Genomic DNA, 24,249 nt, shown 5'->3' with positions numbered 1-24,249 from the left:
GTAACAATAATTAATCTAACCCAAAGGCACCAACATGATTGATTCATTTACTAATCTACACTTTTAAGTGAAAACAAAAAAAACAAAACACATATGTAAGTAACACCTGAAGTAAAAATATATGAACCCCACTCCCCACACTATACAATTGACAAACATAGAGGTCTGGCTGTGACTTGCAGTATTGTGCAAAAGTCTCGAAAAAATGTTGCAAAGATAAAATACTTTCTAAAACACAGCCCTGAATAGTTTTAAAAAATGAACACACTAAACAGAGGAATGTTAACCAAATGTCTGTTGTTACACCTATCTGTCTTGAACACAGCAGTAGTTCTCTCAGGTACACTTGGCCCCAGTTTTACTTGCGTAATGTTTTCAGGTAGCAATTTCTCTCCCCCCCCCCCCCCTTTCCCCATTTAAGTGCCAGTAACTGATCATATGAAATAAAACCCCTTCCTAATGGAAACAGGAAACTTGTGCACCTCGGAAGTTTGGGTGGCCATGTTAATTGTGGTTATAAAGAGAAATTTGGGTTCCAGCCGACTGCTGTATATACTGTAGCTACAACTAGTGAGTTTGAAGGGGGGGCTAGCTGGGGTTAAGCATGGGAGGGGGGTGTCAGTTAGGTTATGCATCAGTGGAGTGAGGGCTCATGTGAGAATAGTTAGGTTTGCCCTTATTAAATAGTGGTAATGTTTACCAATATTTTACCCTCGTAATTGCCACTGCAAAATAGTAGAATTTGGCAGCCTCCGTAGAAGCGCACCAGTGCGAAACAGCCGTAAGGCTCTTCATCCCTGCACCCACCGCACCTTTTGTAACTATCTCTGGTACGTGATATGTATTTGATATTTTGTGTATGCACCTGCAGCAGCACTTTTATGAATGCATTTAATATTGATGAATAAACAACTGACAGCAGTGCCAGCGCTTTTACTCCTCCTTTTGCATAAAATAGTAGAATATCAGTTCTCTTTTACAGATATTCTACTAGCGGCAGTGTCCTGCACTCATATTTCCCCCGGTGCCCTTTTTGCATGTTAGCCTTCCTGATACATATCCTTAACCAAACCCCTTAACTTTAACCTCTACCTGACACTTAACCTTGACTACCTCATTAACACCAATCCCTTACCAACTACAACATCCCCAGTAATGTTAAACTCAACTTTAACTTAGCTTTAACTCCCTTCCTTATCTTTAAACCCCTCCCGGTGCCTAACTTTAACCTTCTAATGCTGGGAATACACGTTAAGTTTTTACTTTAGATAGATGGGTTCGATAGATAAATTCCAACCTGTTGGATCTGGTCGATTCTACTTTCGTTTCGATTCTCCTCATTCAAGTGAATGTAATTGATAAGAAAAGATAAGGAATCGAGAGGAGAATCGAGCAGTGAATCGAGAGTAGAATCAATCGAAAGCGAAAACGACGGCACAAACGAACGCAAAAACGTATCGTGTATTCCCAGCATAACCCTAGCAAGTAATGGCGACTTCCCCACACCCTATCTTCTAGCTCTGTTCCTCCCATCCCAATCTATGACTAATCCTAATGACTTACACACACCTTAGATTGTTCTTGGACGAGGTGGATGTAAGCGCCAACTTTGCAGAGAATCCAGTGTGTATAAGGGAGCCCCCCACCTGCCTGACACATCCCCCCGCTGGGTAAACTTGGCCAAATGTTGCCCAACACCATTGCTTTCCCTCCTTACCCCTCCTGGTCTGTCATGCATGACTCCTTGTACCTCTGCCCCCCTCCTCAGTAACAGAACTAGCCTGCAGGCTAGCGATCCATCTGCACAGCATCGGGCCCAGAACGGTCACCTGATAAATCAAATGCTGATCCCTGCGGATGACAGTGCATGTGTGTATCTAGCCCCAATCTACCACATACTCCTGCCTGTCGTCTCAACTGTGTATGGGAACACCCAGTGCCAAAATAAATTTGATTTAAAAAATGTAATGATTTTATCTGGTCCACCTCACATGGTTTGTAATAAATATATTAATGTATTAAATAGATGTTTATGTACGTTGCCTCAAAATAAAGACAGTTTAGAACTTCACCCTGGTGTGTTCTTGACATCTTCGATATGTATAGGTGTATGTATATATGTGTGTATGAATATATCATTTTTTTTTGCAAGATGCTGTATATGTAAAGTCTCCACTCCTGTGAGACTTTACCATGACTTGTACCCTTGTTCACACAACTAGGGCATGTCCTGCTTGCGTCCAAGTCTCCTCTCCCACCTCTCATCATATTTCGCACCTCAGTGTACATTCCTTAGGGCTGAGCAATATCATTGGGTCAACGGTTATAATCAGATAACCAAACCATGCAGTTTCAGTATTTTAAATCTACAACGTTCAGAGGAGGCTATATTGGCTACAAGAGTAAGCATGTAACATCCACTACAATATGGTGCCAGGTAAGTAATGAAGATTTAGCTTTTTATTATACTTCAGGTACACTTTGAAAATGAGGCACAGTACTAAATTCTCAGCCCTCATAGCTACTTTTACATGTTATTGTATACAAACCAGACTTGGCATTTCAGTGATCACTGTCTGCTCATCCCTTCTATAAAAGGAAGGAACAATTACCCTATTTTCAGTAGATTCTCACTGACATAACTATGGGGAAGCAGCCACCACAATTGCAGAGGAGGCCATCAGGGAGGAGGACCTTGACTCTACCTTAACTCCTCCCACAAGGTCCCATCCTGTGCTTGCTTGGGTAGATGAGCAGCAGTAGTGGAAGTTACAGATTACTGCAGTGGTAGTGCTTGGGCCTACCCTTTTCCACCACTGCTGGGTCCCTTTTGCGCTTATTGCAGCTACTAAGTTTCCTATGCCTTCCTCTCAGTCCAAGTTACTCTTCATGTAGTGTGACTTCATATGATGTATGGAGGACCAAGAGGAGGCAGAGGAGAACTAGTGGCTCCAGTGGGAGCGCAGGAGGGGCTTGACAGTGGAAGAGGTTTGCCATCCAAACTCTACTGTTGCACTTTTCTTGATCTTTGAGGATAAAGCAGCAACTGCCAGGGAAGCAAAGGATGGAGTGGAGGTTGGGCTCCCATGTTGGAGATCAGGTTATGTAGAAAAAGGGGCCCCATGTAAGTTTTGCAGGACCCTTTGAGCTATAGTTACAACCCTGAAACTAAAATGTGTGTTTGCCTTTTTGATATTTGTATTTTGCTTTCCAAGGCATTTAAGGTGGATTGCAACTTGGCTTATTAGCAATGGTCTCGTCATCTGTACAATAAATTATCCCCAATGCTAGATCATTTCTGCTAATGATATATATGATATATGTAGTTAATTGAAGGCTGCTTATGTATGCTATGTAAAAGTTTAGAGAGCTAGTCATGTCACAAAACGAAAAGGCAGGACTTGCAGGACTTACAGGCATTCTGTTTCTTCTCATATTGATTTCTGTGCTCTTGAGGAGTTCCTGGATAGGCATATTTTGTACAGGACAAACCTCTATCTTTTCTTTGTTGGTGCTAAAGCCTGCCCCCTGCAACTCCACAGACCAACATAATTCTTTTTTTCCTACCCCAACCCTGGCATGGGACTCTGTAACAGTGAGGTACTCAAGTCAGGAGGAAGTCAGCGTCCTTTTGTATAGCATAAGACAGGGATCCTGGACCTACGAGCACAGAAACTGATAGGTATAAGGAGGCATCAGCACGTGTCTCTTCTTCTGACATGGCAGATTCCCTCTTGGGGATGCTTGAATCTGGAACCCAAGTAATACATCCGTAACCCATCTATAGTATACTGTATATCCAGTTGACGAGTCCTTATTTGGTCATAGTGTAAATCATGTAATTACACAGCATTTCTTTGTCCACAGTGTGAGGAAAGTCTCAGGAAAGTCTATTTATGTAAAGGATAGGCTGCCATATTTTCTGAGCTGTAGCGAATAAGTAATCGCAAAGGAATGAATCCTTGTTAAATGAGCCTTTCCAGCGGAGGTGGCTGGACAATATTCCACATCTCCACACGTGAGCCTTCTTTCTCCTGTCTGCTTGGACTGTACGTTCCTTGGCTGGACCTCATGCTTGCCACAGCTATGAAGATGCAGAGACCCGTGCACACAGCAAAAAACAGCGCTAGAATCACAGAAGCTACAGCAGTGAAGATTTCGGGAGACAGGAAATCTGACAGCTAGAGGAGAAACACAAACAGTTTATTGTAAATCTGCTTTTAAAAAGGCTTATGGCACACAATACCTATGCCAAGCTGGACCACATACTGCTCCTAACTTCTATGGTCCCCCAGCTACTCTATGTACGACACGTTCCCACGCCACTCTCTGACCATGATGCCGTCCTGCTATGCATGGACACCCGAATCCCTGCTACCCGTAGGACCCCCTGGAGACTAAACGAATCGCTTCTCATTGACCCATCCACACGTAACGAAATATTCGAAGCCCTGTCCAACTACTTTGATCATAATGATCCTGACGACACCACCCCCATGAATAACTGGCTAGCCCACAAAGCCTCTATTAGGGGCAAACTAATTCAGATTTCATCTCGCATTAAAAAACAACGCTCTGAAAATTTTGCACGCCTATCATATAAACTTAGAAGACTGACGCTTCTTAATCAATCAGATCCATCCAGATATCTATGCAAATTGATAAAAGACACACAACTAGAATTGGATCTTGTACTCTCACGTAAGGTGGAGAAGGCAATGAGATGGACTAAAGCCAAATTCTATCGTTATGCAAATAAAGCAGACACTCTCTTAGCAAACAAGCTACGCCAACAGGAAAAAATTAACCATATTTATAAAATCAGGACCCCAGAGGGCAACATTACAGCTGATCCAGCTAAAATACATGAGATCTTCCACTCATATTACTCCCAGCTTTATACTCCTCCTGTACAGCAAAACCCTGATAAAGTGGACGAGTTCTTGGACCATGTCCACCTTCCTATAATTAACTCAGAAGCTTTAGTGTCCCTCAATACCCCTTTTACTGAATTAGAAGTAACTAAAACTATCCAAAAACTCAAACTGCATAAAGCCCCAGGCCCAGATGGCTTCTCGGCACTATATTACAAAAAATGTCTCCCACACTTAATTACCCCATTAACCAAGGCCCTTAATTCACTACGTAAATTAAATCACATTCCCTCTGAATTTCTGGCCTCTACCATCACTATTATACCTAAACCTCACAAAGATCCCCTTAACCCAAAACATTACCGCCCCATTTCTCTCTTAAACCTAGATTATAAGATCTTGACAGCCATGCTAGCAGCCCGATTGAATAAACTTCTCCCTCGTTTAGTCTCCAGGGACCAAGTGGGTTTCATCCCACATAGACAGGCCTCCGATAACTTAAGAAGGAACATTAATATTATTGCACACGCGCAGAGGACCAAAACACCTTTAGTGCTATTGGCCTTAGACCTTGAAAAGGCCTTTGACACCGTGACATGGCCATACATGTTTGAGGTCTTCAGGAGATTGGGTGTTCAGGGGAACTTCTTGCATTGGCTTACACTATTATACTCCTCACCTCAAGCTACCTTAAAACTCCCAGGCACCTCATATCAACCCATTAACATCTCTCGGGGCACGAGGCAGGGTTGCCCCCTTTCACCTGCCATCTTTGCGTTAGCTATGGAGCCTCTTGCAGAACACATTAGATTACATCCTGATATCTCAGGATACACTATCCCTCCCCTCACAGCAAAATTGAGTCTGTTCGCAGATGACGTCCTCCTTACCCTCACCAATCCTATGATTTCGATCCCCAATCTCCTGAAGACCTTTCGCTCTTTTGGCATGGTGTCAGGCCTACATCTCAATATTGAAAAATCAGAAATCATGTTTTGCAACTATCCTAAAGATATGGGTAGAATGATGGCCTCAATATTCCGATTTCAATTTCAGCCTCACTATATCCAATATCTAGGCGTTAAATTATGTAATGACGTTTCTCAGATGTATAAATGGAACTACAGACCTCTGGTGCAGGAGCTTATGACCCTCCTATCACAATGGGATTTCCCCCATCTTTCCTGGCTCGGAAGAGTAACAGCTATAAAAATGACGTGGTTACCAAAGCTCACTTATTTTTTCAGGGTACTACCTATTCAAGTACAAACTTCAGACTTACAAAAGCTACAAACGGCCTTATTTAAATTTATCTGGAGAGATAAGCGCCCTCGTATTTCTAGAAAAGTTATGCACTGGCACAGGAAGGATGGGGGTCTCTCAGTTCCACACCTGAAACGATACTTTCATGCTTCTCAACTAGCTTCCCTCCCACTTATTTATGCAGGCCCTCACACACCATTGTGGGTTTCTTTAGAGAACGCCCTTCTATCCCCAATTTCCTGGAAAGGGGCTCTATGGGCAAAAACACCTCTTCCAGCTAATATAGCTACCAACTCTCCCATATCAGCCTTCACTCTGACTATTTGGCGCAGACACCGCTTTAAATGGAACCTACAATCTCAACCTTCCCCACGAACAGAATTTCTCCAAAGTCCAGACTTTTTACCTGGCCAAGACCTGCGGGCTTTTAATTGGTGGCAGTTAAATGGTATAACTACGCTTAGAAGTCTAATGACAAGAGGTAAACTCTATACCTTAAACCAATTTACTGCTGAAAAAAATATGCCATCTTTAGAATACCTCAGGGCCTCTCAAATCTTCCATTATTACAAATGCCTAACATCATCAGCCCAAGACATACAGCAATCCTCTTTTGAGAACATTTGCCTACATGACCCGTTGCGTAAAGGAATCTTGTCGTTCTTATATTGTACCTTCAACCAGCCACCCCCTGATTACAAATTCCCATATATGCTAGACTGGGAAAAAGACATGGGCACATCTTTAACAAAAGAACAATGGTCACAATGTTTAGATACCTTATCTAGAGGTAGTCTGCAGACCTCTAATCTAGAATCCTCACTTAGGCTCCTGCATAGATCATATTTAGACCCGGTACGCTTACATAAAATTGATCCAACTCATTCCCCGCAATGCTTTCGAGGCTGCACTGCGATTGGGACTACTTTCCACATATGGTGGACATGTCCCAAAGTCGTATCATTTTGGTCGAAACTAACTAGGAAAATATCAAGCCTTTTTTCTCCCCATGTAGTTAAAAACCCTAAGGTATACCTACTGGGACTAAAGCCCCCAAAATTCACTAACCCACAGCATAGACTTCTACAGTATATTTTTGTAGCAGCCAAAACTTATATAGCATCCCAATGGCTGCAGCCCTCTCTGTCTTTGGCAGTATTGGAACAAAGAATTGACCACATAATGGTGTGTGAGAGGCTTAATGCCCTAATTAGAGATACAATGGATCAATTCTCAAATATCTGGGAGCCATGGATAGAGCTTAGAGGGAACCTCAGTCTATCAGCGGTCTTGGAGGCGTAGCTTATCTTTAAATATACACATACTGGAGGCCCAAAACAAAAATTATAGACATGCAATAATGATAACTGTTTGAACCCAGATAGTGCATCCCTGTTTCCACCTATTATGTTATTATTATTCTATAACTAAACCTTATACTTACCCTATGATATCATCCACTATTATTAAGCCTGTTACCTTTAAATGTTACTGAATATACCGTGTTTCTCTGTACTTCTATTTCTCCCAGAAATACTGCTGTTAAACTTTGTTATATGTACCTTACACAGTTTAACTATGTAATGACTGTAATTTTGCACACTTTTTCTTATGCAGTCGCCCCGCCCATGTTGGGTGGTGTCGACTTCCTTTGGCTAACTATGTACCGTTTTTATTGATTACATAATAAAGGTTTTTGAAACTAAAAAGGCTTAGGGCCTGTTTCCACTACACACAGATTGGATGCAGAAAAACTGACTCCAATGAATGTCTATGGGAAAATCTGCATCAGAAAAATCGCGTTTAGTGGAAACAGGCCCATAGGCATTCATTGAAGTTAGTTTTTCTGCATCCATTCTGCATCCAATCTGCGTGTAGTGGAAACAGGCCCATAGGGTCCTTTTACACTATATAATTTGCTCTCAGTTATACTGTAACTGAACGGACGACTGATTTTCAAAGTAATGTCCATGTTTCCCTATGGCTCAGTTCACCTTATACACATTTTAACTGAAAGTTTTTCACAATGCACTGCTATGGAAAGTTAAAGAGAACCCAAGGTGGGTTCTAAGAATCCTATTAGCACACAGAGGCTGGGCCTGCATATAATCACCAGCCTCTGTTGCTATACTGTTTCCCCCAGGCCCAGAGGGCGCTCTGCTGTCCCCCATAAATCACACAGCCGTGCTAGCGACACGCAGCGTGTCGATAGCCGGCTGTTTACATCTACACTGTCACTCTCGCCGCTCCCCCGCCTCCTCTATTTCTCCGCTCCCCGCCTGCGTCCCTTCCCTCCAATCACCGGGGAGGGAAGGGACGCAGGCGAGGAACAGTGACATAGAGGAGGCGGGGGAAGCGGCGAGAGTTAGGGCCCGTTTCCACTATCGCGAATCCGCATGCGTTTGCCGCATTCGAATCTGCATAGCCAATACAAGTGGATGGGACTGTTTCCACTTCCTTTGAGTTTTTCTATGCAGAAAAAATCTGCACGGCAGAGCCATCAGAATTCACATACCGCATACTGCTATGCGAATCGCATACAATGTATTTAATAGGGAATTCGCATGCGGCTTTGGTATGCGAATTTTCATGCGAATTCGCATACGATTTCGCATGGAATCAATGGAAAAGCACACAGGCACTGCCATGGTTAAATTCGCATACATTGTCATCCATGCGAAATCGTATGCAAATTCGCATGAAAATTCGCATATAACCGCATGCGAAATTCGCATCCGCATGTGAATTTTTACCACGGCGATTCCCACCGCACAAGTGGAAACGGGCCCTTATAGTGTAGATGTAAACAGCCGGCTAGCGATGTCGCTAGCATGGCGTTTTATTTTTGGGGGATAGCAGGGGGGAGACAGTATAGCAACAGAGGCTGGACATTATATGCAGACCCAGCCTCTGTGTGCTAATAGGATTCTTAGAACCCACCCTGGGTTCTCTTTAAAGTGGACCTGAGACTTAAAGCGGTATCGTCACCATAAAAATCAAATTTCAACAGCAACTGGTCTGAGTGTATTAAGTGATAAAGATGCTAATCCTGCATTCAAAACTTTCAAAACTTTTTCTGCTGTTATGATTTGGAGTTATCACATACTTAAGGAGCACTGGCTCTTTAGTAGTCGGTGCCAAAGAATTGCATGCTGGGGGTTCTTTTTATCTATAATATATTCCTCCTCTTCCCTTTATTTCCCTGTCTGCTGCTTATCTGAAACCTGATCCCCTGCTCACTTGTGTTTACAAGCAAGGCTGAGGTGACTCAGCGATTGGAGAAGACAAGAAAAAAAGTAAAGGGCAGAGATGACATCACAAGTTAGCCTTTACTGTGGGCAAAAGACATGGCTCCCACCAGGGGAAGCGGGAAAAAAGGGCGCAGGCCGCTAGTGGACAAAAAGGGCGCCGCCATTCACTCTCATAATAAATATAGTTTAATGGGCGCCGAGCAGGAAAAAAAGGCGCAGGACATAAATAACGTTTACAAACGGCGCCAGGAGATTTTTAATGATTTATAAGTGTGCTTGTGGTGATTTACGTTTATAAAATGCACCCGTGCCGAATAACGTTTATAAAAATACTAAACATATTAATCTTATTTAACTAATTAAAACATTATTTAAAGTTTTATCCCTTACTGTTTGTATAACATTATTATTCACAAAATAAAGCGATCAGTACGTAACGTAAATTGCAAAATATTTTTTGCATCCACAATTAGTAAAACATTATTATCCACATAATAAAGGGGGGTCTTAGGTTTAGGCACCAACAGGGGGGTCTTAGGTTTAGGCACCAACAGGGTGGTCATAGGTTTAGGCACCAACAGGGGGGTCTTAGGTTTAGGCACCAACAGGGGGGTCTTAGGTTTAGGCACCAACAGGGGGGTCTTAGGTTTAGGCACCAACAGGGGGGTCTTAGGTTTAGGCACCACCAGGGGGGTCTTAGGTTTAGGCACCAACAGGGGGGTCTTAGGTTTAGGCACCAACAGGGGGGTCTTAGGTTTAGGCACCAACAGGGGGGTCTAGGGGTTAGGGGTAGGTACAGGGAGGGTTACTTAGGCACCAACAGGGTATAGTTTTAGTAAAATTTTAGTAATAATTACTAATGTTTTACAACACTTATTACGAACGTAGTTATATTTATATCATCGTTATAAAGAATATTTTCAGATTTTATTATAAGAACAAACCGTAAATGAAGGTTATTCACAATAATATAGAATTATAACAATTAAACATATATTATTGTTTTTTTAATAAACGTAATTATAAGTTTAACTTTAGAAACAGGGAAGATTAACGTTTTCACAATTTCCGATTTCATAAACATTATTTAATGATTTATAATTTTGTTAAACATTATTTGCAAACGAAATATAGCACACTATTTTTATAAACCCTATTAATGATTAATTATTATTTAGAGTTTACACCCCGCGCCCTTTTTGTCCGTGCGCCCTTTTTGTACGTACGCCCCACCAGGAACAGAATTCTCGTCATTTACTATATAACATTCACTGAAATCAAAACGTGGACAGTACAATACATGTGTTATGTAAGTGGATCAAGTATTTATCTACTTATATATGTGTTTTTTTTCCCTGGAATAGTATGGCTGATCCTACTGCTTTAAGGTGGCCACTAACAATACAGTTTGCCAAACAATCTTTTACGAACAATTCTTCGCATGAACGATTGGAAATTATCATTTGGGACCACTAACGGACAAAAATCTTCTAACCAATCTGATTAATGAAATCGATTTGGTTTCAGTTCAACCCTGTCAATCTGATTGGATTGGTTAGGAGACTTGTCCATTAGTGGTTACTCATATCTGTGCTGCTAATGTTCTATTTCTTAACTGTACTACACATACAAATCATATATGTTTATTTTCACTTCAATTCCTTTTAACATGCCAACAAGACAAAGTGCTTGGTGATGAAAGCTGCATGATGTAGGGCAGCACATACTGCTTCAACAGATGGATATAGATCTATGGGAGGTCACTCTACTGCTGATATCTCTAAATGTACTATCTGCAGAATCAAATACTGCAGTGCACGATTTCATCCTCGGAGCTCCACATCTTTTTTTCATGGTGGCCACATATGATACAATAAAACTGATCAAATCTGATTTTATGGCAATTCTATAAAAATGATTGGTTGTAAAAAAATTTTTTTTTTTTTTTTTTATTTGAGTGGTGAATTTTTCTGATCTTTTTTTATGAAAATTGAATGGTGTATTGTTGATTGTCAAGTTCTTAATATATTAGACCCAAGCAATATTTTCAGAGTTTTCAATAATTTTTTTCACAACTAAGAAAAATAGATTGCAATTATTGAATAGATAATTTTAAAAAATTGTATGGTGTGTGCCATATTATCTATTCAATAATTGCAGTCTATTTTTCTTACTTATAGAAAAAAAACGCTGGTGAATCGAAAAGCGGTCTGCAGTGCCTTTGGGCTGAGACACTGCAGACCGCTTTTCGATTCGTCAGCGTTGCGTGTTTTTTTTTTTTTAAAACAATCCCGGTAAAATAAGGATCATGATTTTTATAGTGGATTGACGGTGGCAGAGGATTTTCATGTACCATATGTGACCATTTCCATGGCATTTCAGTTTGCACTGCATTGTGGTTTTACAAATGCAGTATGTTCTGTTCGGATTGTAATATTAACTGGAATCCATGTATACAGTCCATTAGGGTAAAAAAAAATTGCAACACAAAGGCACAGCAATAGTATTCTGTTTTTAAACTTGTATAGTGTTGTTTTTGTTTTTTTGCCTTGGAAAAACGTACATTTTACAAAATGCATAAAAACCCTTTTGATCACCTCCATCAATGAGATATATAGGGCCTGATTCACAAAGCGGTGCTAACTCTTAGCACGGCCGTTTTCGCGCGAATTTTCGCATTGCGTGCGATCGTGAATTTCTGCGCGAAACGATAACGTTTTCGTGCGCAAACTCGAATTTTTGCGTGAAAACGATATCGATTTCGCACGAAAATTCACATTTGCGTGTGAAAATGTTATCGTTTCGCGTGAAAATTCGCGATCGCGCGCAATGTGGAAATTCGTGCGAAAAACGCCATGCTAAGAGTTAGCACCGCTTTGTGAATCAGGCCCATAGTGGTGTACCTACCACAGGGCTGCAGGTGCTCACAGCCCCAGATGTAGCCATGGCTAGGGGTGCCACTGTGGTGCACAGCCACTATGTTCTTCCACCTGGGACCTTTTTTCATAGTTTGGGCAACATTTGGGAAAATAGCAGCAGGCAGTGCAGGGAACTGTACTACTTCCTGCACTAGATGTAGCACCCCTCCCCCTTCCTGTCCCATGTGCAATGTGTATCCTCGCTCTCTACACACGGCCTGCAGTGAGTGAATGTGCAGAGCAGCAGGGTGAGTAAAGAGAATGATCAGGGCCGGTTTGAGCAACAATGGGGCCCCAGGGCAAAATAAACCTGGGGGCCCCCCCCAACTTATACCCCGGAACAAAAATTGGCATTAGGGGACCTTTTTTGCAGCTGGTATAGTCAGGGTGTGAAGTCCCAATCGGTCAGAGCTCCACATTTTGGCTATCCCAGCCTGCATGGGGGACAAGGGGTTAAAAAGTTTCAGGAGGGGGGACCCCACATAATTTAAAAAAAAAAAAAATTCCCACACTCTAAACATAAAAAAAATTGTGAAAATAGGAAAAAATGCCAGGGATCTTCATACAGCCATATTGCGGCTGTATAGCGATCCCTGGCCAAAGCGCTGCGGCTGCGTATAAACCTCCTGGAAACCCCGTCAGGAAATGTATTGCGCTTTCGTTTGATGCATGTAAAATTACACTACTGTTAGGTTTGCTACTAAAAGTTACATTTACCGCATTTAAAACTATACTTTTTTCCTTCTAAACTTTAAAATCGATTTTCTCAAAAACTATAAGGTCTTTTTGAAAAATTGTTTTTTCCTCTTATTCCTAATGATCTCCTTAACATATCCTGCACATTTAGGGTTTCTAGCATTTAAGGTGGATTTGCTATTAACCCTTAAAGTCGGCAGGTTTTTAAATGTGTTTTTTTTTCCCTTTGAAACTTTAAAATCGATTTTCTCAAAAACTATAAGGCCAATTTGAAAAAAATTGTTTTCCTCTTGTAGCCACTGGGGGCCCCTACAAGCTCTGGGGCCCTGGGGCAGCTGCCTCCTTTGCCTTAATGGTAGCGCCGGCCCTGAGAATGATTGCTGTGCTGCAGCTGGGACATTAGCAGGGAGAAGTGGTAGGATGTGTTTAGTGCTTCAGAAGTTGCCTCGCATTAGTAGCCCTGTGCACTGGCTGCTGTAATACCAGGGCGCCCTGGCCCATTGATTTATTCTGATCAGAGTAATTAATCAATAATGCAGGGCAGTCTGCTGTTGCAGAAGCCAGTGATACAGGTGCTGACAGTCGACTTCTGTGGTGAGCAGAGAAGCAAGCTCCAGGCAATTTAGATTAGTCTGATTGCAGGTAATCTTATCTCTTTACCCAGCTCCCCAGAGGTGGGACAAGGTCCTTCAGCACCCAAGGCTGAGACACCAAAGTGCGCCCCTCCATCCCTCCGCCCCAGCCATCACACACTGATTGCTATTAGAGTAAGAGGCGCCCCAGGGCCCCCAACCTCCCCAATACCTTAATCTCTAGTTATCTGACTTGCAGTCACTGCCATGTATCCCCTTTTCCTATTTCTTTCTGCGTCAAACACAATTGGGAATGACAACTGAATGAATTGTGCGTCCCCTTCTACACTGCGCCCTGAGGCTGGAGCCTCTCCAGCCTCTGCCTCGGCCCGGCCCTGAAGCTCCCCCTCCTCCTATGCACCCCCTCTTTCATTTGCCCTCCTTTTCTGACAGTCCTCAGAGGAGCTTGCAATCTAATCATACAATAGTCATAGTCTAATGTCCTACCATATTATTATTTTGTATTTATATAGCACTGACATCTGCAGCAATGTATAGAGTACAGAGTTGCATAATGGGTAGCTCCATCCACATCCTGATGACTCCTTTCCCCCCAAAATTTGCAGCAATACGCTTGGCGACCCAACCCATCACCACTCCCCTCAAAAAGAAAATGGTGGTGGTGGGGGTTGTCTGTAAATAATCAGCATCGGGTGTGCACCTAGGTACGCCACTGGAGATATATCAGGAAATATATACTTCATACATCATAATGCCAGATGGATACAGATCAGCAGTTACTGATCCCCTTTATACATAGGCTGCCACTATGCTGGTATTTTAAAATGGAACAATAAAACCTAGGTTCTCAACGTGTGTTACGCGTACCCCAGGGGGTACTTTTGATGGTTCCAGGGGGTACTCGGGCTTTATATACTTAACCAAGAATAACACATTTTTGTTATAATGTTTTATATAATGGTAAATCTCATTTAAAAAACACCAAATTAGTGTTTTAGCTAATTAAAAGCAGTAGTAAATGGAAATTGTTTAGAACCAATTATCATTTAGTACGATTAAATATATATTTGTCAAGGGGTACTTGTGATAATGTTTACTATGCCAGGGGGTACTTGGTGAGTTCAAGGTTTTAAAAGGGGTACATACCAATAACATGTTGAGAAACACTGCAATAAAACATATATTATTAATTATGGCTCCATTTTAAAACAGTTCAAAGTGTACAATTTACAGTAAGTTAGGCAAAAAGATATGATTCTTGGTCTGCATTTAATATGTAAAAAAACATGAATACAAACATGAATAGAATGTTGTTCTCAATACTGCTTAGTGTTTTTCTAAGGGGTTTATAAAATTTTAGCATGTGCAAATCCTACGATCTGCCTGATCTGTGTGCCATAGGCTGTAATATCTCGTATAACCACTGGAGGTCAGTAATGATCAAGTTTTTCTATTCTATGTAGGTTTTCAGCAACTTGAGCTGAGTGAAAAATATGTCCCCGCTTTTATTCCCTTTTACAAAAATGGCTGAAGAAAGATTTATTTTGGTTTTAGCAGGAGCAAAGAAACATGATGAGATTGGAGTCAAAACATGTGACCTGCATACTGTTTTTTTTTAAAGCCAGACAGGAAATTGAGCCTTTGAACATAATTGAACATGTTTCTGTTATACAATATCTCCAGGGAGAACAAGGTTATATTTCAATGAACTATATTTGAGATTTTCCTCACTTCCTGTCTCTGAAACATCTATTGACCCTCCTTTACTATGACCCTGGAAGAGGATGGGTGGAGGCAGTAACCCTTCTCAACTCAAAAATAAAAAACACAGCAGAGAGATTTTGAAACTTTTTCGCACTGAAAAACTAAAACCTATTTCTTTCTGCTAAAATATTAGGCTCTCAAAGGCAGGGTTCTCTCTCTTTTGTGTTTTATAGGTTGTACATAACTTATCATATATTGGACCATATGGAATTGCCCCTCTGGCACGCAGGACCGGGCCGAGGCAGAGGCTGGAGAGGCTCCAGCCTCAGGGCGCAGTGTAGGAGGGGGCGCACAATTCATTCAGCTGTCATTCACAATTGTGTTTGAAGCAGAAAGAAATAAGAAAAGGGGATACATGACAGTGACTGCAAGTCAGATAACTAGAGATTAAGGTGTTGGGGAGGTTGTGGACCCTGGGGCACCTATTAGTCTAATAGCAATCAGCATGTGATGGCTGGGGTGGGAGGGATGGAGGGGCGCACTTTGCTGTCTCAGCCTTGGGTGCTGAAGGACCTTGTCCCGTCTCTGCTGGCACGTCACATCTACGCCAACCCACAGGGATCGGCACCACCTCTGCTCTCTCCCACTTCTTTCTATCATATCGAAAACTGGAGCTCCGCCAAAAAGTATCCGCCAAGCTCTCACCAGGGTCCCTATTGGTTCATTAAGTGAACCAATGAGAATCCTCCACAGAATACTGAGGATTCTCATTGGTCCACTTAGTGAACCAATGGGGAGCTCTGGCAGGAGCTTAACAGATGTTTTTTGCATATATATACAGTATATATATACATATATATATATATATGTTTTTGTTTAAAAAAATGAAGCCCCCCCCCCCTAAACTTTTATAAACCCTATGTCGGCTGATATAGCCAGGATGGCTGAGCCAACCTGTATGTGTTTCCGCCATGCCAAGTTATACCAGCACACGTGGTACTTGATATGGGGGCTCAAAAAGAGAGGGTTGTCAAAACCTTTCCCACTCCTGCAAAGCCCTGCGCCCACCTATATGGTATCTGAGAGCCCATGTCGCTACCCATCACAAGTAACGCCATCACAACCACCAGCTGTCCCGCCACTCCTTGCTTTGACTTTGTCGCTCTGCAATACAGGAACCTTGGCAAAACATCTTTAAACCTGCCCCCGGAGCTCCCCATTGGTCCACAACCTGGACCAATGAAAACACTCCCTGAGGAGGATTCTCATTGGTCTACTAAACTGAACATGTGCACAAAAATTCTGAAAAGAGAGTACGAGGGGGAGAGGGGAAATATGCTTCAACATGCTTCATTTGGAATTGCCCTATTCATACTAGATAAAATAAAACCTTTATTAGATATGCGTTAAAATAGCAAATAGTGTGCAAGTGAGTGCTACACATGAGAACCAATAACAAGAAAATGACAGGTATCAACTATGCCAACTTGTCCAAATGTCTACTTGACTGAGAGGTACAAAATTTCCCCCCAGCATCTACCTTTATATAGCCAGTTAGGAACAATAGCAATGGTCCTGCTGGACAGGGTGATGTGGGTGCTCAAAGTACTGGCATACAACAAAAATATCCTAACATGTCTCGCCCTTGAGGCAGGGCTTCTTCAGAGGATCACCATAGAACTCAGTTGCACACTATTTGCTTTTTTAACGCATATGGAATAAATTATATATTTTATCTGGAACAAATAGGGTAATTGTATTTGGAGCATGTTGAAGGATTCTTTTTGACTCCGACCATGGACCAGAGCAGCAGATTTTCAGCCAGGAGCAGTAGGTAGTCATGACAGTGTTGAAGTACTAGTAAGGTATGACACTTGTTGTTGTTCAATCACTAATCAGGCATACTCTTTGCGACCCTATTGAGCACAGCATGGCAGGCCCCCAGCCTCTACTGCCTCTCAAAGTTTTCTCTGACATATGGCACGCAACTGTGATATTGGGGAGGAGGAAGGGGCATCTATTTTTCTGATATAGAGCCCAGAAAATAATGGTGGGCCTGCGCTCGCCCACTTACAGATGCCATCCAGCAGGCTAAGGGTCCATGTCCTCTGCCATTCTATTTTCCTATAAGGAGTGTCAGTGGCCCAGATACCCATAGTGCACTAAAGCACTGACTGACCAGTAGATAAAATTGCAGAAAGATGTCCTCCCAGTTTGCTCAGACTGTCTCTTTCCATCTGTATCTGTCAATAACATACTTCCTACATTCCAGAGCATTCCTGCTGCATGATCCCATATTTATACTATGTGTATCTAAGTGAGATGAAGTCATCCTTGGTGCCCATTTCTTTATTATTATAATAAAACAAATTTACAATACAGTGGTGTAAACTGACTGTAATGTAACAGCTTTAAAAAATGCACATGGCATTGGTAATTATGACATAATGCCCAACTGTATAGTATTTTACCTGCTGTAGTTTAGGTCTGGTTCCAAGGATGTTACAGTACATGCATGTTGCTTTTGCCTTGGAGAAGCATTACACACAGCCAAGTGTGTAATGCTTCTCTATGGCACAAACATTAGTCTGCATGTAACTTCCGCCGAACCAGCCTATATAAACCCATAACTAGAGAGTGGGCATCTTGAAGGCTACCTATTGGTATTTATTAGCACTGGGTGTGCTTAAAGCGAACCAGAGACTAAGCACCCTCATGTATTTTACCATATATATCAGTGGGAACATTAGAGAAAACACCTACCCTGCTCTCTGTTTCCTCCTTTACTGCTCAGCCTCCTTGTTATTATTATTATTGATTTATAAAGCACCAACATATTCCGTGGCGCTGTACAAAGTAAGTTATCAGCCCTGATAAAATCCCCGACTGAGCATTCAGTCTGGCTTTGCTCAGGAATCATTATAGCCGAATATGTCTTATCTGATATGTTTTCAAGCCTAAGCCTGCCCTCTTCTGGCTCTGCTATAATGACTCAGCTATAAGGATTCCTGAGCAAAGCCAGTCTTAATATTCAGCCGGGGATTTTATCAGGGCTGATAACAAGCAGGCTGAGCAGTGAAGGATAAAACAGAGAGCAGGGTATGTGTTTTCTTCTTTTTTCCCACTGAGATACAGTGGCTTGCAAAAGTATTCGGCCCCCTTGCAGTTTTCCATATTTTGTCACATTAATGCCACAAACATGAATCAATGTTATTGGAATTCCACATGAAAGACCAATACAAAGTGGTGTACACGTGAGAAGTGGAACGAAAATCATACATGATTCCAAACATTTTTTACAAATCAATAACTGCAAAGTGGGGTGTGCGTAATTATTCAGCCCCCTGAGTCAATACTTCGTAGAACCACCTTTTGCTGCAATTACAGCTGCCAGTCTTTTAGGGTATGTCTCTACCAGCTTTGCACATCTAGAGACTGAAATCCTTGCCCATTCTTCTTTGCAAAACAGCTCCAGCTCAGTCAGATTAGATGGACAGCGTTTGTGAACAGCAGTTTTCAGATCTTGCCACAGATTCTCGATTGGATTTAGAGCTGGACTTTGACTGGGCCATTCTAACACATGGATATGTTTTGTTTTAAACCATTCCATTGTTGCCTTGGCTTTATGTTTAGTGTCGTTGTCCTGCTGGAAAGTGAACCTCCACCCCAGTCTCAAGTCTTTTGCAGACTCCAAGAAGTTTTCTTCCAAGATTACTCTGTATTTGGCTCCATCCGTCTTCCCATCAACTCTGACCAGCTTCCCTGTCCCTGCTGAAGAGAAGAACCCCCAAAGCATGATGCTGCCACCACCATATTTGACAGTGGGGATGGTGTGTTCAGAGTGATGCGCAGTGTTAGTTTTCCGCCACACATAGCGCTTTGCATTTTGGCCAAAAAGTTCCATTTTGGTCTCATCTGACCAGAGATCTTTCTTCCACATATTTGCTGTGTCCCCCACATGGCTTGTGGCAAACTGCAAATGGGACATCTTATGCTTTTCTGTTAACAATGGCTTTCTTCTTGCCACTCTTCCATAAAGGCCAGCTTTGTGCAGTGCACGACTAATAGTTGTGCTATCGACAGATTCCCCCACCCGAGCTGTAGATCTCTGCAGCTCGTCCAGAGTCACCATGGGCCTCTTGACTGCATTTCTGATCAGCGCTCTCCTTGTTCGGCCTGTGAGTTTAGGTGGACAGCCTTGTCTTGGTAGGTTTACAGTTGTGCCATACTCCTTCCATTTCTGAATGATCGCTTGAACAGTGCTCCGTGGGATGTTCAAGGCTTTGAAAATCTTTTTGCAGTCTAAGCCTGCTTTAATTTCTCAATAACTTTATCCCTGACCTGTCTGGTGTGTTCTTTGGACTTCATGGTGTTGTTGCTCCCAATATTATCTTAGACAACCTCTGAGGCTGTCACAGAGCAGCTGTATTTGTACTGACATTAGATTACACACAGGTGCACTCTATTTAGTCATTAGCACTCATCAGGCAATGTCTATGGGCAACTGACTGCACTCAGACCAAAGGGGCTGAATAATTATGCACACCCCACTTTGCAGTTATTGATTTGTAAAAAAATGTTTGGAATCATGTATGATTTTCGTTCCACTTCTCACGTGTACACCACTTTGCATTGGTCTTTCACATGGAATTCCAATAAAATTGTTTCATGTTTGTGGCATTAAAGGGGAACTTCAGCCTAAACAAACATACTGTCATTAAGTTACATTAGTTATGTTAATTAGAATAGACAGGTAATATAATCTCTTACCCACCCTGTTTTAAAAGAACAGGCAAATGTTTGTGATTCATGGGGGCTGCCATCTTTGTCATGGGGGCAGCCATCTTTTTGGTTGAAAGGAGGTGACAGGGAGCATGAGACACAGTTCCAACTGTCCTGTGTCCTGATAACCCTTCCCAGCTGCACGCACTAGGCTTCAAATGTCAAATTCAAAATTTAAAAAATATAAATTGCACCAAAACAGCGGAATGAGAGCAACAACATCGGAAATCCCATCATGCTTTGCACTGCATCAGAGAAAAAATGCCCGGGCAGTTTTCTTCTGTGCAGCTAAAAATGAGGCTTGGATAAGAGAAACAAAGTTCTGATGCTGTGAAACTGTTAAAGAAACACCAGGCCTTTTCAGTGCTGCTGAGTCGATTTTTAGTCTGGAGGTTCACTTTAATGTGACAAAATGTGGAAAACTTCAAGGGGGCCGAATATTTTTGCAAGGCACTGTATGTATGGTAAAATACATGAGGGTGCTTCATCTCTGGTTCACTTTAAAGGCTGATTGAATTACATTGGGTCCCTGTTGTACAGGTCCCACAATATGAGTTCTGTTTTTATGCTACTACCAGATTTTATCTAATAAACTACTGATTTCTTTTTCTCAAGACACTAAATAGTGTTTTACATATGGTGACAGTCACCCTGTTCTGTCTGTCTGAGCACTGGGTGACTGCAGGAGACCTGTTTCCTTGCACCAGCTCTGTCAGAGGAAGAGGCGTATCATCTGCTAACGCTGAGGCTTGCTTTTTGGAGATTTGACTTCCTGTTGTGGAATAGGATACCTTAGCTGGAGCAGAGTTGCTTATTGGAAGCGCCGGGCGGATCGCTCAGAAACAGCCGTATCAGTCTGCAGACAGACTGTACACACGCCGGACTGTCGCTGGAATGCCCACCCAGCGGTAGGTGACAACGGACCCGTTGTTGCCAGCAGTCCGGCGTGTGTACGGACCGATTTGGGCCTATGCCTTTTAAGCCCCAGCAAGCAAGAAAATACTCAAAATAATTTTGACTTTTTTTTTTTTCACCTACCAGACTACTGCACCAACCGTAGACTGATACTCTGAGTCTCTCTTTACTCAGAGCAATGCAACATCAAAAGAATGTTTCATTTATCATTAGCCATTCAGCTCAGAACACTCAGTCCTGCCTTGGGTGCCAGGAAGTGCTTGGCAGGCATAGAAGGTATGTCCTTTTCATGTTGACTTCTTGAACCTTCCTTCGTCTTGACCCCTTTGTCATACAATTTCCCTGTTATAATAAGACCACTGTGCAATTCTTAGCATTGAAAATAAGTTTCTAATGTGTATGGAGAGCTAAAACCTACCTTCCTAGTATATTATTTTGTCTAGAGGTCACCCTTACTACATATTTAACTGACTGGATTTAGATTCATACAGCTGGGAGATTGCTCTGCGTTGAGTTGTGCTAAAGGACCCCCAGTGCATCCAATTACTCACATCAAAATGCAGAATATTTGAATGCGATACATTATCTATTTTATTAAGTTTTGCAATATTTCTGCTTGCATGCATTTATTTTCATTTCATTTTAATATTCTATATTAAGATGATTAAATACATATTGTGAAGCAGGTGATTTTTGCACCTGATGTGGATCGTTAAAATGGGCGCTGCATAGACAGCAGTGTTAATCGTGGCTATAGAGGTGCACAAAGAGTAATTTGGGCGCCACTTGTTCCCGATAAATTTTGCAAATAGATGGCACAGATTTTGGTGAAGCCGGTGCAGATATCTGTGGAAATTGTGGGGTTAGGCATCGATAGAGGGAGGGTTCAAGTAAGAATGGGCTTACGTGAAGCAATAGTAAAATATGGGTAAAAATTATACAACTATTGTATTATCCATTGCCCAATACTCAATTGTTTACCAATATTCTACTAATGGCTTTCCCTCGCACCCAAATTAGAGCCGTTTTTTGGCCAATTTGGCAGAACACCCATTCCCATCTCCATGCTACTAAAATCTTGCACCTATATATCAAATTGAAATAAATCGCCCTATCCAGATTATAATTTTTCAAACAAATGGCCATGGATTGAATGTTTTAGTACCTGCTTGTTTTTTGCATCCTGAGTCTTTTACTATATAATTATTATTTTATCCTCTATAATAAACCCCGTGTCCCTGCGTGCTCTCCTGTCCCTGTGTCCGTGTGTTTCGGCTACTGCACATGTGTAGCACGCGGGCGGACGATGGGGAGCAGGAGGACGGGCACAGGGGGAGCGCTGCCTTGTGAACGGTGAGCGCCGGGTGCAAGCGCGTGCGTGGCGGGCAGTGCGGCCATGCGTGTTGGGGAGCGCGTCTTGCATTCCGGCTAAGGTGGTGGTGAGGGGGGTCACGGCTGAGCCCTAGCGCCCCGTTTTAAACGGACTGGCTTAAAGCTTAGTATAATAATAATAATAATACTAATAACCAAACACTGAAACAATCAGTAAAGACAATTAAGCAGTAAGCATATGAATTGAGCTTGCAACGCAGCTGTACTAGTAAAGAGATCACTATTGTTATGCTATTAGTGGCTGCCTTATTGGATATTAACAAACTAGTGTGTTGGCTATGTGTTTGGACTGAAGTTTTTGCTGAAGGGAGCAAAAAGTTCAGCGATTTGTACAGCTATTGTGATTTCTTTTTTTTCCTCTTGTGGTTAGTATAAAAATGCTACAAATGGCTTTTTACAGCAATTGAAAAGTGATTTTGTAGCATTCCTAAATACAGTATGTATTAAAGTGCAATTGATCCAAAAATGCTGCAGAACCTGTGGTTGCGATTTGGGGATATTGCAATGGCTCTTGTGGAATCACCCCAATTGACTCGCCTGCGATTCCAAAGCGCTGCTGAAACAGCTCCTGTGGGTCCAAGCCCTGAGCAATAGTATTCAGTGATGATGACAGACAGTGAGGATGATGATGACAACAAGGTGAAGACAGCACTAGCTAGCAGAAAATAAATAATTCCCAAACATTTAAAGAGAGAGAGAACATTTTAATGAAGAATAACACAGAACACAGACAGTTCACAATGACAGTACAAACAGTACACAATGTAATGAGAACAGCACAGATAACACGGTGTGCTACAATAAAAAACAGAAATCGTATGAGCATTAATTATCATATATATTTATGATTTTGTGATACAAAGTTGAAATGACAACAAAGCACATGACTAACAACTTCTGCTGCCTAAAATTAGGCAACCATCACATGTATCAGCTACTGTTTCGCGATACACAGTAGAAGAGAAAAGTAAATTGGTGCTGCATATGATGCCATTAATTGACCATCTAAGTATATGTGTGGAGGCAAGAAATCTCAGGTTATTGGGGAAAAGAACTACCATAACTGCTCTGGAAAGCGTGCTTTTCATTTATGTTAAATACACACAATGGTCCTTATTTAATTCACTTTTTTTGCACAATTTTCTCCTAGGAGATAATTTTTCATCTTCTGTTTAAAATAACTTTTCAGAAATCTGCTGTAGTAGATCATTTTTAAAAGTTCCTGTACAGGTATGTTGGATATTTTATATCCCTTCTAGAGATGCTTGGAGATTTCTAGAGATGCCTTAGTAAATCGGGCTACATGGCCATGTCAGCATACCTCCCAACATTTAGATTTTTAAAAACGTGACACTTAGGCCACACCCCTGGCCACACCCCCAACCCCCTAGTCACGCCCACCCCCCACAAAAAAAATTTCAATTATTAATTTTTAATTACTCCCAAAGGGGAGGCGCTGTGAGGGTGCCAGTGGGTGGGGAGGAGGGTGAGGGTGGCCAGAGTGAGATCGAGGCACCAGCCCGGTATATGCGGCATGGATGGCCGCCGCCATTACACTTCTCCCTCCCTCCCTCCTATTATGCCCCTCAGTGTCACCTTCCCTCCGCAGAGTAAAATCGGCAGCGGAGCGGGCAGTAAGTGTTATCACTGCCTCTCCGCTGCGTACTGGGATCTCCTCTGATCTCGCTTCCTGTGACGTCACAGGAAGCAGGAAGATCAGAGGAGATCCCAGTACGCAGCGGAGAGGCAGTGATAACACTTACTGCCCGCTCCGCTGCCGATTTTACTCTGCGGAGGGAAGGTGACACTGAGGGGCATAATAGGAGGGAGGGAGGGAGAAGTGTAATGGCGGCGGGCGGCG

The 24,249-nt window shown here is 42.2% G+C and overlaps 1 protein-coding gene across 6 annotated transcripts in view; it reads right to left on the bottom strand.

The window, feature by feature from the left end:
* Window positions 1-416: 416 nt before the first annotated feature.
* Window positions 417-24,249, bottom strand: part of CRB1 (crumbs cell polarity complex component 1) — a 155,240-nt gene continuing 131,407 nt past the window's right edge. For all 6 annotated transcript variants that reach the window (XM_068240058.1, XM_068240061.1, XM_068240057.1 and 3 more), the window contains one exon: window positions 417-4,181. In XM_068240058.1, the coding sequence (XP_068096159.1) occupies window positions 3,966-4,181 (216 nt within the window). In that variant the 3' untranslated portion in view covers window positions 417-3,965. The remainder of the gene's footprint in view (window positions 4,182-24,249) is intronic.

The sequence above is a fragment of the Hyperolius riggenbachi genome, chromosome 6 (genome assembly GCF_040937935.1).
Source record: "Hyperolius riggenbachi isolate aHypRig1 chromosome 6, aHypRig1.pri, whole genome shotgun sequence".
Taxonomy (NCBI): domain Eukaryota; kingdom Metazoa; phylum Chordata; class Amphibia; order Anura; family Hyperoliidae; genus Hyperolius; species Hyperolius riggenbachi.
The sequence above is the reverse complement of the archived record's forward strand: the minus strand, read 5'-3'. Positions and strand labels throughout refer to the sequence as shown.